General features: G+C 46.3%; 1 protein-coding gene across 1 annotated transcript; it reads left to right on the plus strand.

Annotated features, from left to right (window-relative positions):
- The first annotated feature begins 2,006 nt into the window (after nt 1-2,006).
- Nucleotides 2,007-6,782, plus strand: LOC128728778 (zinc finger protein 420-like). The gene is made up of 2 exons (XM_053822427.1): nt 2,007-3,828; nt 6,088-6,782. Exons 1-2 carry the CDS (start codon nt 2,007-2,009, stop codon nt 6,780-6,782), a joined length of 2,517 nt encoding a protein of 838 aa, XP_053678402.1.
- The last annotated feature ends 10,386 nt before the right edge of the window (nt 6,783-17,168 follow it).

Genomic DNA, 17,168 nt, shown 5'->3' on the forward strand with positions numbered 1-17,168 from the left:
TATGCCATCGCTTTTAGGGGGACGACACCGTATGCTCAACCAATCCCGCTGCCATATGCCCGCGGATAATTTTCCGCCGACTCAACGCGCACTGCTGCGCTGCTACGCGACACAATTAATTGAGCGAGCACCCGCCCTCGGGGGAATCGCGCGGGTGGTGCGCGCGGGGCGATGATGACGTTTTTTGGCTCGACGGCGGTGGCTTTTCACGACTTTTTCACACTCACTGTTGCTCGTGCGGCGGCTCTTCTCCGTGGCCCCGTTTTTATCGCCGCGCAGCAACGGAAAGGCACGGCTTCTTTCCTCAATCTTGTCGCCTCCTTGACGCTTCTTGGTCGCTGCGTTTCAAAGATGGATGCTGCTGCGATTTTTCGATGCACTTCTTTTCGCTGTCAAACGAATAAAACGCGCCAGTGTGCGTGTGCTCGTGCTTCGGAAAAATGTACCAGCTTCGGGTTTTAGAGTGAAAAGGAAAGCAATAACAGAGGGAGAAACGAGCGACCGACCGGAACACTGGGCAGCAGGCACAACACAGGATCAAATTCCTAGTCCACGTACAACACCGGGGATGGCTTACACTTTTGGTTGACCATGTCACTGAAAGTTCCAACCAAAGTCACAGCCCAAGCTAGTGTCCGCTTCACACGGTGCCTAGGATGCACCGGCAGACCGAAAATGTGGCAGCTTCACTTCAAAATTCCAAACCGTATCGCCACTCAATGTTTCCCGTTGTGCGCTAATTGATGCATTTTTTTCACCTACTTCCTGGTCTTGTTGTTCTTACTCTTTCCTTTTTCTCACCAGGTTGAAAACGGGCGAAATGGGCGAAAATGAATCTAGCGCTGTTGTGCGATCTATTTTCGCCCAAAGTACACCCCCATTTTTATCAGCATTAGCTTTCTCGCTCGTGTGGACTTTCCTTACCAAGCTTACCATAGCTTTCATGACGTCAACAACCAATGAACATACGAGTACTCAGAGAAAGCTGGGGTGCATCCGGGAAAGCGCAATTAAAGGCCAAGGAAAACCGAATCCACTGCAAACTATGGATGTACAACAGATAAATTTGTCCAAACTTACTGCCAATGAAATTAATGTTAATGACACTCCAACTGGTGGATGTTAGGACCAAGATAGTAATATAGTCTCCAATTTAACATCCAAGAAACTATTCATGTTCATTTTTTAAGTTATTGTAAATCTTGGGTTTCAAATGAGCATGCATGTTTAAACAACCACAAATAACGCAATGGTTGGGGCTAATCTAAATTTTCATGCTGTATTGATATTATTATTCTATTTTATGTTTGTTTGCTTTATTTATCGGGCCCAGAGCAATACATCAAACGAAATATAATGTGTTTTGCTTCAGGTATCTGATTGTCTTAGGACTATCACACCTCCTTATGATGGTCATTTGTCAAAATGGTTCGTTTTGATCAAACCTTCGATTGTATAGAATGCTGTTTACCATTCTTGCTGTCATAATATGGTAGGCTTTAGAGCGCTTGGACACTGTGAATGATAAAAAGTTAAGAAATATTAGGTGTATTAACTCAGGCAAGAGTTTACTCGGTATAAATTGAATGTTTTGGTGTTTTGTTCAGTCTTATTAAACTAGGTCCTATTTTGCACAGAAGTTTAATGTGGGAAACAATAAGAAGAAGAAGAAGCGATAAGTGAAAAATTTCAGCAACCACCACTTGGACAAGAGTATCGAATTACGCGGGCTCGTTGTTTATCCAAGAAAAGTGACGCAGAAAAGCAAACTAATTTCGTCTTGATCCATTCCTTGGTTAAGTGTTTAAGTAGCACCTACGTACGATTCGATATATTCGTACGATTACAAATTTCACGAGCGATTATCGTTGGTGGCGGTGGTTTGTTATTGCTCGTACGCTTGACAGTTGCGATCGAGTATGGAACCGCAGGAATTGAGAAATAAATCGAACCGCTTCTCATTCATGGCCTCAGATGAAACCGTACGACATCCAGCGCTCGGTAGAATGGTAGTTATCTGTCGGATTTGCCTATCCACTCGTCCGAGGATGATTTCGATTCATAGTCCGGTGCCAGAGTACGACCAGAAAACGCTGCTAGCTATGCTACTTTCCGTCTGTTTACCCCTCAACCAGCGTGAGATGTTGCAGGGCTTTCCAGAGCAGATCTGCTGCAACTGCAAATGGAAGCTGTTGTCGGCCTACGACTTGTACGAGACGACACTTGCAAGTGATGAGCATCTGCGTGCACAAAAACCACTTGCGGTACAGCAGCAGGGATTACATAAAACAGTGGCCAGCGAAATTATTGATACGGTAAACGACGAATCTTGTAACGATGTTCTGATCCGAGTGAAAGACGAAGAGCCCGACGACGACTATGAGGAACTGTACGCATCCACCCACAGAATTCAAGACGGTAGTATGCTAGATGCAAGCGATGTCAAAGACGCAACGGTGGACGGTACTAATAACCCAACCGACGTCATCATGGTTGGTGCGGGAGACGACGAAGAGGACGAAGAAGAGCCCAGCCTATTGGAGGAAGCGAAGGACTCAGACTCGGATCCGATGGATGCGTTCTTTAACGAGCACTACCAGTTCGACGAAGAAAACGGAAACCATGGATGCGGCCTGTGCAAGCAAGAGTTCGTGTACAAAAGCCAATGTCGGATGCACATCACCCAAAAGCACAACCCGGCTAAGCCCTTCAAGTGCGACGTATGCTTCGTTACTCTCACCAGCCATTTGCGGCTGGTTCGGCACAAGATCGTCGCGCACGGCGCCGGCCAAATCAAGTGTGAGAATGTCAAGCAGGAGCCCAACACCAGTACCGGTGAGATGACGTACGCCTGTCCAATCTGTGGTAAAACTTTCACCTCATCGGTACGGTTCAAACGGCACAAAAACGTGCATGTCGTGCACAAGCGACCTTTCAAATGCGAGGTGTGTCTTTATCGCTTCGCCACCAAGGCACAGCTAACCCAACACGCCAAGGTGCACGATACGAAGCCGCAGATCGAACAATCTCCCGGTGGCTCTGACGTCGGTGAGTACGCCTGTGATCGCTGCGACGAAGTGTTTGCCACCAAGCGACCACTTACCATGCACCTGAAGAAGGCGCATCAGGTATACCGAGTGCCAGGCGGGTCACGTCCCGACGAGCGCGAAAAGAGCGAATACGTGTGCATCATTTGCAAAGCCACGTTCGCGCGTGAAACCGTCCTAAACACCCACCTCAAGATGCATGAGCTGATGGCAGCCGAGAAGGAGAAGGAACGCCGGGTCGATCTTGAGCGGCTAGTGAAACAAGAGCTGCAACAACAGTTGCAGCAGAATGCTCCTCCGTTGCCACCTCTTTCACCGGAGGTTGTCGACCGGTCGGCATGTGTGCTAGAACCGTTCGCTCTCGGGCTGGTACCGGTGAACAAATCGGGCTCCGGTTCGGAAAACAACAACATCAGCAGCAACAATAATAATAGTCCCATAGATAGCCTAAAGGACGATACAGGAACCAGTGGTCCGAGTAACTTGCTACAAGGTATGAAGCGCAAATTGCCCATGCTTTCGACACCTGCTAGTGATATGGCGTACGTTTGCCCTGTGTGCGACATGGAGTTCGATGAGCGAGAACCACTTAAGAAGCACCAAAAGGAGCAGCACTCGCGGTTGCAGGTTGGCATCGTCTCGTCGAAGCAATCGGACGCTAGCACCCCAACTAACAGTCCGGTCCCGAGTGCGTTACCCCGGCTGACGGCCATGCCCGGGCTGAAATTGCGTCTACTGGAAAATGCGCATAAAGCAAATACCAAGCAACAACCGATGGAATGTAAGTGATATATTTGTTGTTGTTTGCATCTTAATACTTAGCTTAATCTTCATAAATTTATCTGTTTTTTTTTTACTTTTTTTTACTCTTTTCATCTTTACAATTATATTTTATTTGCTATCGTCATCCTTTATATCCTTTCTATTGCTATTAATCTAACTGGCATGATAGTTTGTGACTCAATTCCTAAAATAATCCATAAATAATATGTGTTTTTCCAATTTTATTTTGCTTCTTTATTTTTTTCATCATGTTTAAATTAAATTTCGATGTTTAAGAAAAGTTGCTAGAGCGATTTGCATTTTAAAATGAATTATTCTTTTAAAAAATAATTTCATTTACTTTACGTGTATCGTTTTGCTGGCGCTTTTTGATTGCATTCGAGAAAAAGTGTTGAATATGCAAAAATAGCAGAAGGTTTCGTCATCATCATTCACTCGAATTTTATGTGCTTGTGTTTGTTCGTTGTACCAGCTAAGCAAAAAGGTCGTTTTGTTTTGTGTAGAAGAAATCGATCGGTTTCATTTGCTTCAGTGCATGCTTTCGTACATTTTAAATTGTTTTATTGCTCGTAAAAATTAGGGACACTTCGAGGGAATTATTTATTCATAGTACAATTTCTATACGAGCTTTGCTTGAGTTAAATGATAAAATCGATTCTTATCGTATATGACTGTCACTCGCATGAAAAAAGTGTCAAAAATGGTTTACCATGATAGGAAGAATTATGCCATGAGAACACGTTAGCAAATTTTTTTTTTCGTTTTAATAAATAGTACAGTATTAAACGCTTTTCTCCAGAAGACCGCAGAGCGAGTGTTGGCGAGTGTTATTCTCGTGGCCGTTGGGATAATTGACTGTGCTGTCATGTCCCCCTCTAACTAGCTCTAATTACCCTCTACCAGCATGTCCTCTGCCATATGTTTGGAAGCATGGAAGTAACAAAGTAACCAAACAACACCAGCAGATAAAAATGGTGCTGCATGCATTTTTCTTTTATTATGTTTTTCTTCCAGTTAAGCTCGTAGCAACTCGACCGCTTCCACGATCGCTGTTGCAACGTAGTTGACATCTGGTTTTTTATCACATCTTTGTGCTTTTGTTCGTCTGTTGTACGTTTTCTGTTCGTCCGTAATAGCTTTTACTTGCGCAATTGATAATCGATAGCTTTCCCGTTAGTATTAGTATCTATTAGTACCCTAGTACAGAGTCTAGTTCGCTGGTATATGTTTTATAGGGGCCTCTTAAAATCTTGGTTTTTATGTACCTTAAACAATCCCCTCCCGAATCCTTCCACCATTGCTGGCTCTGGTGACCCGTTTGTCGCCTACGAAAACGTTCTTACGAAACTTTAAACCAGTTTTATGCACAGACCGTTTTCTCCTTTCGCGCACTCTTTCTCTCTTCCTGTCTGGTTCTATCCACTACGTCGGCGAAGGGTTTTCCATGTTCAGTGATGCCCTTTTTATTTTATTTCTAACGCTACGAATTTTGTTTCATTTCTTCCGGTCGGGGCATTGACTTTGATGGTACATGTTCAAGTCGTTTTTCGATGTAAAATGCGCTGTTCAAGCTCGTTTTCTTACGAACAATGTTGTAGCAATTGAGCGACCATATTTGCCCTTTAGTGACCTTTCGTCTCTTATCGTATTTTGTCTATCATTCTATATTTTACCTTCTTCAAGTGCTTATCTCGATTATCATACTTGGGGTGTAATTATAATGGGACAATGTACTATTCATGCTGAACAGTGAATATTTTAGTTGTGGGCCCTTTTTTTGTTACGATCTGCCACACATTGTATGTTTTTAGATTACTTGCAAGGGCTTCAAAACGCCCTTGCACAACAATGCGCATTAAAATCAATTAGAGTCGTATGGTTTGTATTTACTTTTTCAAAGTTTATATTTTTCAATAACACTATTTCGCGTGAAGTTTCGAGCTCATTTATTTCCTTTTATTTCATTTGAATTACATCATTTAAAGGGCATGGTACTTTTTAATATCAAGTTAATTACATACATTTTTTATATTTCTTGATGTAACATTTCTTTTTTTCTTGAGCAAACGTTTATTCCGCTTCAATTCAAGTCAACTCAAACGCGTGTTCAATGTAGCAATAAAATGAAAATTGTAAATAACTCAAATACAGCTCTACAAAACAGGTGGAACTAATTTGTCTGGTTTTCCCGTTCTTTAATAGTTAATTTGCTGTGTACATGATATAAAGGACAATTATGTTTTGTTTCCAATTGTAGATGCGGATGAATCGGAGCTGCTGGATCCAGATGAAATCGGAGATGGAGATGCGTCATCGCTCGGGCCAGAACAGACTCAGTTCCAGTGCGAACTTTGCCATAAGACGTTCTTGTATAACTGCTACCTGACGATGCACATGCGAAAAAACCACGACAAATCGAAACCGTACGGTTGTAAGGTGTGCCATTATCGCTTTGGTTACCGCGGAACGCTTCTTCGGCATCAGCTAATTCATTCTTCGCAACAAGTACAACCCGGTAGCCACGGCTCCATCATTTTTAAGTGTCGCATTTGCTCGGCCAAATTTCTCGAGTTAAAACAGCTGAACGTTCATCTAAAAACTCACCGAAAGGTGGTCGAGGAGATTACCCCCGACAAAAAGGTGCAGCTTATTCAATGCAATGATTGTCCGCAAATTTTTAGAGATCAAAGTCAGCTCTGGCAACATGTACTAAAGGAACACCGGAAACATGAAAGTGGTGAAGATGACCTATATGAAGGCGAACATGAGCCGCTAAACAACGATCGGTTGATGGTGGATCCGTCCTCGTCGTCCATGCAAGTTGATCATAGTGGTACTGTATCGCCGGTTGACGCCGATCTCAAGTTGTCCTCGGAGCAAATACGAGATGACGATGATGAATCATTCATAAGCGATCTGTCGATCATCAAAATGGAACCAAATTTTGACTGAAGGCTGCGTGTCGATGCTGGGGCTATAGGGAATTATTACGATATTTTCCTTCCTGAGAAAATCAGGAACGAAATTTTAGAATATATCAATGGGATATAGTGATAAGGGCGAAAAAATCATCAATTATGAAATTAAATGTGAGTGAGTATAAACTGATGAAAAAGGTCAAGTAAATATATTAAACTTGTTTGTACAATCTAAACCAAATAAATACTATAACAATCACTAAAATAATACACCGGGTTGCTATTGGTATGCTGGGTATTTTTAACAGAACTAACATTGAACCCGTTTTACAATCATTTTTATTATAACGAAAAAAGCTAAGAATTAGCAAATACCCCAAAGCATATTGAACGTCTTTTTATTGATACCGTAGAAAACGATTGATGTCTAATAAATCAATCGTTACTGCTCACTTTAATTTAAATTTATTTTGATAATTAATCTATTTCAAAAGGCTATGCAATTGTATGTGATATTTTTCACTTTTAATCATTTTATTAGAATAAATGGTTCGTTTGATTGAGTCAATTCAAAGCTATGATAAAGCATTGAATGTACATTCCTGTATTTTGCAGACCGCCAGTGCAATACATGGCAGGGCAGTGCTGAAACGGATTGCAACCGTATGTACGGTCTGCAGTAAACGTCAGGAGAGTTTTTGACAGCTGAAAGCATAGATCTTTTTATAGAACACGAACCAACCTGTTGCTTTTTTCTTCTGAAAAATGGTCTGACGCCGCGTCGTGCGTTTCTTTTCGCGTGAACGCGTTTTTCCCATTTTCGTTTCGTTCGCATTTAGTTTTCCCACATTCTGTTCGGTTTATTAGCAAGGTGAAGCATTTACGTTACAGTGAAACCGTCGGTTGTGCGTGAGAGGCCCAAGACTGTGATGAAATGGGTAGTTTGCCCAAAGAAAGTGCGACACAATAAGGTTGAACAGCCTACATTCCGCTTTTCGGTGTATTTTTTTTTTGTGAGCACTATTTGCATTTACGACCGAATCTGTGTGAGTGTGTGTATGGTGTTGTGACGAGGCGAATGTGTGGCCCATCCGAAGGAAGGAGGAAATGAAGTGAAATAAACAAAGACTGTTCGGGAAAAGATATATAATTGTACTACTTTTTGATTTTCAATAAATCACCAACGGTGCGACGGTTTCCGACATATTTGCGTTTCCTCGAAGTGTAGTGGCTTTGCTCGCGATCGCGGCACACTTTTGTACCTTCCTCTTCGCTCACGCTACGGCGCGAAGAAGAAACACAGGCCGATTTTACGATGGTGGCTTCAGCGCTTAAAGGGAACAGGGCAGTATGATGAAGAAACACGGCATCTGGTGTGATGGCGATGCCGTGCGGCAGGAAAAATCTAACAAGGCCAGCGAAAACGTAGTAACCCACCGCCGCGTCGTGTGAAGGGTGCAGAAGCGGGCCGTGAGAGGCGATGTGCGTTGCATTGTGCGGCGGAGAGCTTACAGCGAAGCGAAAGACACGAAGAAAGCGAACGGCAAAGAAGGCACAGAAGGGAGAAAGATAAAGAAAGCGGTGTAGTTGTTCGTGATCTCCGCAGTGGCGAGTGGCGAGGGAAAGAGAGCCCACATCACGAGTGGCTATAGTAACCGAGGCGAGTTAGCAAAGAGAAGGAAGTGTGCAAAAACAACAAAAAAACCAGCGACTAATAAAACAACAGGAACGAGAACGTCCCACCCTCCTATCCTCATAAACACACACACGCGTGCACGCATACACAAAGGTACACAGGCGGTGGTAGGCCGCATAAGCAGAAGAAAACGCAGAGCCGAAGAAACGTCACGGTCGCGCCGCCATCAACCTTTTCTACGGGGTGTTTGGCATTAGCATCGCCATCATTCCAGCTTGTCTTTTTTTTGTGTTCGCTTTTAACTCTAGACTGAAGCAGGACCCCCTCCCCCTGAGAGTGCCTGCGTTCTTGCCGATGCCAAGCATCCGTTCGAGCGGATTCGGTTCTTTATTCCGGGTGTAAACGGACAACGGCAAATAAACAAACCCGCGACCGGTCGTTATACGACGACAACGACGGTTATACATGACCGTACACAAGGCGCTGTCATTACGCGTGGGGTAGCCTCGTAGCCATGACAGGCGGCTGCTGCTAAAGAAATGGTCGCGACGATCCTCACGCGGCTAGCATAAAACGCAATCGCAGCTTGAGTGCGCGCGGGTGTGTGCGTGTGTGTGTGACTTCCGCCGCATGTTATTTACAATACGGGTTTTGAAAACACAACGGAACGGCTGCAGACTCATCGAACGAGTCCGTCCAGAGTGTTGTGCGCGGTTGCGGCTGCGTAGTGGTTCGGCCGCCCGATGCCAACGCACTCCTACCTTAGCCACGGGATGGCGACCTTGAACTACAGAGCGCCGCCGGCCGCGACGGCACCGTCCAATTCCGGCCAGGGGCATCATCACCAACGGCAGCTGCCGACTGGCGTGCCGAAGAGCGTTTACGGGATGTACGGTGTGCCTTCGAACATCGTGGCACCTCCACCCATGGCCGGAAGTCGTCTGCAGCAATACCAACAACCGCCGCAACTCACCCCCTTCAACCATCATCAGCACATCCAGCACCTGCTTCACCAGCAGCAACAGTCGGCTGGGTCAGTTGTTTACGCATCCACGTCGACTGCACAACTGCCACAGGCGCCTCCACCAGCACCAATACCAGCAGCGGCTCCTCCAGCGGCGGATGACGAGGACGATGACTTTTTGAGCGAAATCACCGTCCAGTTCGACGATGAAGTGCAAACCTTGTACGTTGGTCCGGTGGAGATCATCGACAACAAAGGAGGTGGCGGTGGAGAACCGAATACGAAGATGGCGGCCAGCAAAAATGGTGGCCTGTCGGTTAGTTTGCCGGCGACGAAACCACGGGAACGCATCCAGGAAGAGCGAGCGATCGTGACGCTCGAACCGATCGGTGCCAAGGCCAAAAGCCAACCGTTGCCGATGTATCTGCAGCAGCAACACCAACTGCAACAAGCGCAACACCAGCTGCACAAGGCGCAACACCAGCTGCACCAGGCGCAGATAAAGTTGCAAAAGCAAAAGACGAAGCAACATAACAAACAGCAGCAACGGCAGCAGGAGCTGATGCGGCTGCAGCACCAGCATCAGCAAGAGCTACAAAGGCATAAGCTGTTGAAGCAGCAACAGCAACAACAACAGTTGCGGATTCAGCAGCAGGCGCTGCTGCAGCACATGAATCTCATTAACGACTACTCGCTTCAGCGCCAACAACAGCAACAAGCTCCGCTCGAGTCGCTTACCGAGCTGCAGCTGAAAGTCAGTCTGCAGCAAAACTCCTCTACACAACCCGCTTACCGACCCAGTAGTAACTCCCGGCCGCCTCAGCAACTTCCTGCACTATTCCAGCAACCGCATCAGCTCGTGCAGGCGAGACCGCAACCACCGGTTCCGCAACAACCGCGCCCTAAGATGTGCGTGAAGCAAGCTCCTATGCTCAACTTCGCGCTCCACAATGCCCCGGGTATCACCGGGAACGGTGGGAAACGGCCAGCGTTCGCTGGGATGCGAGCTGCAGAAAAACCGTCATTAAGCGTCAGTGAGATGATGACGGCATGCGTCAGTGAGATGATTGTTCAGGCTGCAACATCCTCGCTGCTGGCACGATCTCCCGCCCCACAGGCAACTCCTACGCACCCACCGGTAGTTTCGTTGTTGACTGAGCAAGCGGCTGTAGTGAAAGTGCCCGCCAAACTGACCAAACCAGCCAAGCAGCAAACGCCACAACAGCCACCGATTCAGCAACCGGTGCTTCTCACACAACTCAAGCAGGAACCGGTGAGCAGCGAACATGAACAGCAGGAACACGTGGTGGAGGTACAGAACGAGACGCACCTGGATGTACCGCCCGTGGAAAGGAAACCCTCCTTTACGACGATGATGCTGATCGAGGCAGCCGCCGCTGAACGAACCGTACTGCCTCAGCAGACAGCTGGTGCTGCCGCGCTTGGTGTAGCCATGAACGGCGACGACAGCATAGCGGCCATTCCAGCAGTCGTACCGACCGTCATCCAACCTGCCAGTGACGCGGCGGTAAACAAACGTCGGAGTGCAAATAATGACGCCACCGGTGAAAGGCCACAGCGTGCAGAAGAAGCTGGTGGTTCGGGCAACACGGGAGTGGAGGTCGTTGGCCAGACATTGCAGCAGGGAGTTGCTGCTCAAGCAAAACCACCCGTCAACATTTCTGCGACTGTTGGTGAGTGTTGACTGTGATGCGTAGTTACGACGAGCTGAAATGAGGTTATGTTGAGCCAATGAACTCCCAGGCCAATACTGTTCATTATTTGCTTAATTTTCTTTCTATTTTACGAAACTATTTTGAAAAATTGTCCCACGCTTTGTTTCGAAATTTCCCCCGTGCGTCTCCATTTGCATGGATGACAATCCATCTTGGGGTTTTCCCGTAGCTGTGAAAACCGGTTCGATTCACGACGTGTGACGTGTTGTGTTTGCACATGTGCGCACCTCCTTTTCACCCGCGATGCCGTTGAAATGTGATGACATGAGCGTTTTATCTATGCCCGGCCGGTCCGAAATGTGCAAAAGTTTGTGGGTTGTGAGATTTTCTTATTAGCGCAAGTTGCGACAAATTAGATAACGTACGTGCGTATGTATGCGATATTTGATGGAGCTTGATTTTGACATCAACGTTGCACCTCTGGCTTCGATCAAGTATGCGTGAAAAACAAAATGGAGTTGCCTGGTGGTTCACTCGAAGGTGCACCCCCGGTGCGGTGATGGTGTTGATGTTCGTGTGTTAACTCGATGAGCCACCCGAAACCGTGCGTCTATTGTGTCAACATAAATTCGTTTGGCAAGGTTAGCGATGACTGCTCCAAGAAGGAAGAAAACTATTGATTTTAATGATGCTCGGAGTCGGTCCGAGTGAACCACCATGCTGCTCCATCGGTATTGTCTGATTTGTAGTTAGGACCATTTAGATGGAAATTTTGAAACTTATTATTTGCTACAATTGTGCGTGATTGATATTATTTTACTTATCTTTCTATATATACGTTTTTTATCCTTTGTTATGCACATTATATGAATTTTGGCTACATTTGCTAATATTTTTCTCCGTTTTAGATGTACAACAACCCGTGGTCATCGTAAAACGGGGCCGTGGACGGCCTCCAAAGTCGGCTCAAGCAAAATCTCTCCAGCTGGCAACCGCAGCGACTAAATTATCTACAACGATCAGTACGAACTCCTCGGAGCTGGTGAAGCTTACACAAGCCTCCACCAGTGCGAACCTTGAGGGCAGCTTTAACGCAAACCTATCACATGCTGACGATGGTGGTGATGATTCGCCTGAGCGCAATATTAAATTGAATGAAACGGGTAAGAAAAAAGGATACATATCAGTGACGGCACTATTTGCTTCACCGAAAAAAGGCCGCAAACAGCAAGCGCCTCGTAGCGTCACGCAATCTAACAAAAAATCCCCAACGGTTCACGAACCGGTTGTAGCAGACGAAGCGAACAGTGCAGCTGTTGCTAGCACGCCAGTGAACGCAGCGGAAAATAAGACTGACAGGGAACCAGCAACGATTGATGCGAACACGACTGGCAACGTCAATCAGCAGCTTGTAGGGCTGGACAACGTACAGGAAGAGATCAAGAGTGGACTTCCTTTGGCGGTGCTGGGAGAAGCCAACACCAGAGAAGGTAGCGTCGTAAGCGGTGATGGTGGGGAGTCGTCCGCTTCCTCGTCTGGGTCATCCTCCGTTGAGGATGGCGCAGCGATAGCCAAACCGTTGTCCGATTCGGTGGAACCCGAGCAGGAGAAGGAATCCTCACCCGCCAGCGACAGCGGCATCGAGTCGGTCAACGAGACCACGACAAAAGTAACCGGAAGCAAAAAGCGAACTTCCGCGGGACGCCCCAAGTCCAGTTTGAGCCCGGTGAAACCGATCTCCCCTAAGGAACGGCAGGAAGAGAAGGATCAGAAATTTCTGCGCACCTCCAATAGAAAGTCCATTTCTATCGCAGAGAGCGAAGTGGACGATTACGGCGGGGAGGAGCACAGTCGCGCAGCGAAGCGAACGGTACGTGCGACAAGGAAACCTTCTGCTAAAGCGAAGGAAGCGGCCGAGGCGGCGGAAGTCGTGCAAAACGTTGCTCTCTCGATCGGAGGCGAGTTCCAGTGTCCTAAGTGTGACATGTCGTTCAAGACTGAGATGTGGTACAAGAAACATTTGATGAACTTACATGGCATCGATCTGGTTCAGGTCGCTCACTTCTTTTCCAACCTTGCCAACATCGACGGAGAGCTTCTGCCGCCCGTCCAGACAGAAACGGAAGCTCAATCTCCGCTATTGAACGGGGTAAACGCTGATGGACTGGAGGTTAACAATGAAGTGGAAGGTTTCCCTACCGGCGATGCTGCCGGCGTACAGGACGAAGATGAAACGCATGCTGAAGTTCCTTGTGAACCTGAGATGCCATTGGCCAAGACGGAGCATGTCTCGAAGGCGACCGGCTCTAGAAAAAGAAAGTCTACGCACTCAACCGAAGCCCACAAAACTCTACGCCATGACTTCGAAAACGAAGAAAGATCGTCGCCGGTGGATGGACTGATGCTAGAAACAACCACAAATGTAAAGGTTGAGTATCGTCCCTCGGGCGTGCACACACGGAACGTTTTCGAACCAGACAATGAACAAACCGACGAGAGTGTCTCCCAAGAGCTGAATGCCGAACTCGTTGCTTCAAAACTGACGCAAAAACGGGGCTCGACTGTGACGCCAACAGAAATTGTGGAGGACACCAAACAGGAGCAGCTGGATCCGGACGAACCCGACAAGTTGTCGCCATTCGAAATGGCCAAGGTGGACGTGATCGAATCGGAGACGACCGGCGAGACGCACTACATGTGCACGATTTGCGGTGGCCAGTTCACCGACAAGTCCGCTATCAAGGATCATCTCACGGCGGTACATGCGGCCATCAAGCGACGATCGTGCATGTACTGTGGCCGAACATTTGTGCAGACGGGCGACCTGACGCGGCATGTACGCATCCACACCGGCCAGCGTCCGTTCAAATGCCCGGTGGTCGAGTGTAGCTTCGCCTTCATCTCGTCCGGGGACTTGCACAAGCACGTAAGGCGCCACAATACGCAACCGCTGCCGAAACCGCACGTTTGCGAACAGTGCGGGAAGGACTTCGAGCGCTCGTACGATCTGAAGCGCCACAAAACGATGCACGCGAAGAGCGCACCCGATTTCAAGGGAATCACGTGTGAGGTGTGCGGCAAGGTGTTTGCACGTCGTGACCAGTTCCGGGCGCACACGTACCGCCACATTGGTTACCGGCCGTACCAGTGCGAGATTTGCGGCAAAGCGTTCACGGACCCAAGTAATTATTCTAAGCATGCGCGCCTTCACGAGATGGATGGCGTCGAGGTGGTGTGCAACTTCTGTGGTCGTCCGTTCAAGAACAAGAGCGCCATTTCGAAGCACATTTTCCACTGTCGGCAGAAATCTGGCAACCGGAAGGGTTCATCCAAACGGGGTGGTAATTCAAAAAAGAAAAATGGTTCGTCGGAGACGCCCTCCAAGAAGAACCGTCGTGTCGGGGCAGCGATTGGCTTCGGAAAAGATGGTTCCGGCAAGGCGCTGAAGCTGAAAGAGGAGAATATGGGTGGCGAAGAGACCGTTGCCTTTCTGAAGCACGAGCAACAGGAACAGCTGGAAGCGGATATCGACGACATGAACAGTATGACATCGGCAGGCGCACGCATCAAGGAAAGACTGCAAGCGACGCGCAAGCGAAAGAAGCGACGTCAACGAACACCGTCCTCTACCGAGGAGGACGATGACGACGACGACGACGACGAAAACGAGGAAAGCGAGGATGACTTTTATGATCCTCGCATCAGCGGGTCGTCGCTGGGGGATGACGTCTGGGGCGGATCCGGATCGGCTGTTAGGCGGCGACGTAGTAAGAAAAGCACCAGCGATATCATCGAAGCATGACGGCGATGCTGAATGGTGCTATTTTTGATGACGGTTTTACTGAAGGACTTTGTACTTCCACTCACACACACATGGGCTTGAACGCTCAATGGCTTTTGCAAGTGGTGGATTTGCGTGTTACGAGCAAAAGTTGCGTAGGAATCTAACTAAAGTAACTTCTCGCATCAGGTCGTTCCCACACGTATAAGCAATAAACAACAGACATTACGCGCATTCACAAGGCGCTTCGGAAATAGATATTCAGCGAAGAAAAAGATAGTGAAAACAGGAACATGAACAGAAACATATTCGATTTGATTGAATACAGTAAAGGGAAATCAGGAAGGACAGCAGATGCCCTTCATTTTAGGGGTTTTCTACTTTCGCTCATACTTACTTAAGTGTTCTTAAGATAAAATCAGAATCGTGCATGCGGTTGATAGACAGATGAAAGATATGGAGTATTTTTATATAATATATACATGAAGATTGCTTATTTTTCCTTATCCGTTAAAAAAAATACTACACGTTTGGCTACCCTTCGGTACGATGCTAATTTCAATCTGCTTCCCTACTCGGAAGTTTTTTTTCTTTGATGCTCAGTATGAGGAAATCCGTATGCTGAGAAAAATGAGAACCGCGACCGTGATTCACTGGTGGTAGTTGGTTTTCCAGAGCAGATGTCAAGGATCGAACTTTGGTGTAATAGTTTTTCTTGCGTTTAGGCAATCTCTGCCGAGAGACAATCTCAAACTACACACACTGTAAACAACAAAGACACAGCATTATGTTTGGTGGATTTCGATCCAGGGCACAAAATGGCATCTTAAATCAAAAGGTTTTTTTTCTTAAATTATTGAAACACAAAAGCATTCTTTTGTCTGACGTGCGCGTAGTGTTTAAGTGATGTACTTTTAGTATTTGTTTTTTAGATTACCCTTAATTCTTTGCGGTACTTGTATTACTTGCCCCCTACTCTGGGAACATTCTTCTTCTCTAGCAAGCTTTCTGTTGCTGTTACTAAGAGTGGTGGAAACGCGATGATCGCAAGTACAGAAAAGGGTAACGTGTATAGAAAAAGGAATAGTTATAGAGCGAAAGAGACTTTGCACAAAAGCTTCAGGCAGATAACTTTTCCGCGATGAACGAGACAAACGTTAGTAAGTAAGAACACGAAAAGACATGCATCTAAATCGAGCCTTGGTTCAACACATTCCGGATATTTGTTATGGGCAGTGTAAGATTACTTTCTGGGCGGACATATTCGAACGAATGCATTTTCCAACATACACCGTTTCGTCGGTTTCTACTATACCATATGCCACGAGAGATATTTTTTTTACGTTTAAGCATCTATCCATTATGCATTTCTCTTATGAAGTTTATCACTTAAGTACCTTTGTACGGAGTACGGTGGCATACGAGTGCAGACAAACGATAAGAAAACCACACATTCACGTCGTAAACGAAACATTCTTGTCGTGCCGTTCGGAAACCCTTATAGCAGTGTTTAAAGTTACATTACTTTGAACGCAGTGAAATCGACGGAGAACCGTTCCCTTTCTGTGTTTCTCGTCCATTGTCTACGCAAAGGAACACGAACGAAAAAAGACATAAAAAAGACAGATATTATATGATCTATATAAAAAACATATATTATTATTATTATTCCCATTTTTTTATTACTATGTCATTCAAACTGGAACTACCAGAGTACGAGAATTTAAAAGATAGGCTCAGAAATCGAAGGTCCATTACAGATATTTCATGGATGGCATGTTCAGTATGCGATTTGTATTCGAGAATGTATGAGTAGGGCTAAAAGACAAAACGGAGCAGAGTGCAGTATTTTTGCTCACAAGCTTACTTGCGGTCTGGAAGTTAATACACGAAAGAAATTGAAAAAAAAAACTGATAAAAAAACAACGAGATCCTATCACAAAACACGTTTTGCTTCCATTTAAATACGTGAAAAAGTGAAATGTTCTTTTACAATGTATTCAAGAAGAATAAACGAACGCAGCGAGCATGGAGGCGGCTCTTTTCTTAAAGTAGGCGTGTTGTGTTGTTTCTTCCGTCGTTCACAAACGAAAAAAATGCGTTTGTTCTACCGCTTACGCTAAACAGCTGATCGATGAGGGAACAAGATAGCCTCATCGCTGGTAAGCCCGAACGCATGCAGCCTCTTTGCTTCATAATCTTCAAGTACTATCATTGCGCGCTGTGGTCTCAAATCTACGCCTGGTAAGCGACGCGATTAGAGCAATGGATCATCGCTGCACTATGTACTCAATGCGTGATAAACGGACACGGGGTCTAATTTTATTTGTTACCGTAAAATAAAATCATTAAATGCTGTGGAG

The sequence above is a fragment of the Anopheles nili genome, chromosome 2 (genome assembly GCF_943737925.1).
Source record: "Anopheles nili chromosome 2, idAnoNiliSN_F5_01, whole genome shotgun sequence".
NCBI classification, from domain to species: Eukaryota; Metazoa; Arthropoda; class Insecta; order Diptera; family Culicidae; genus Anopheles; species Anopheles nili.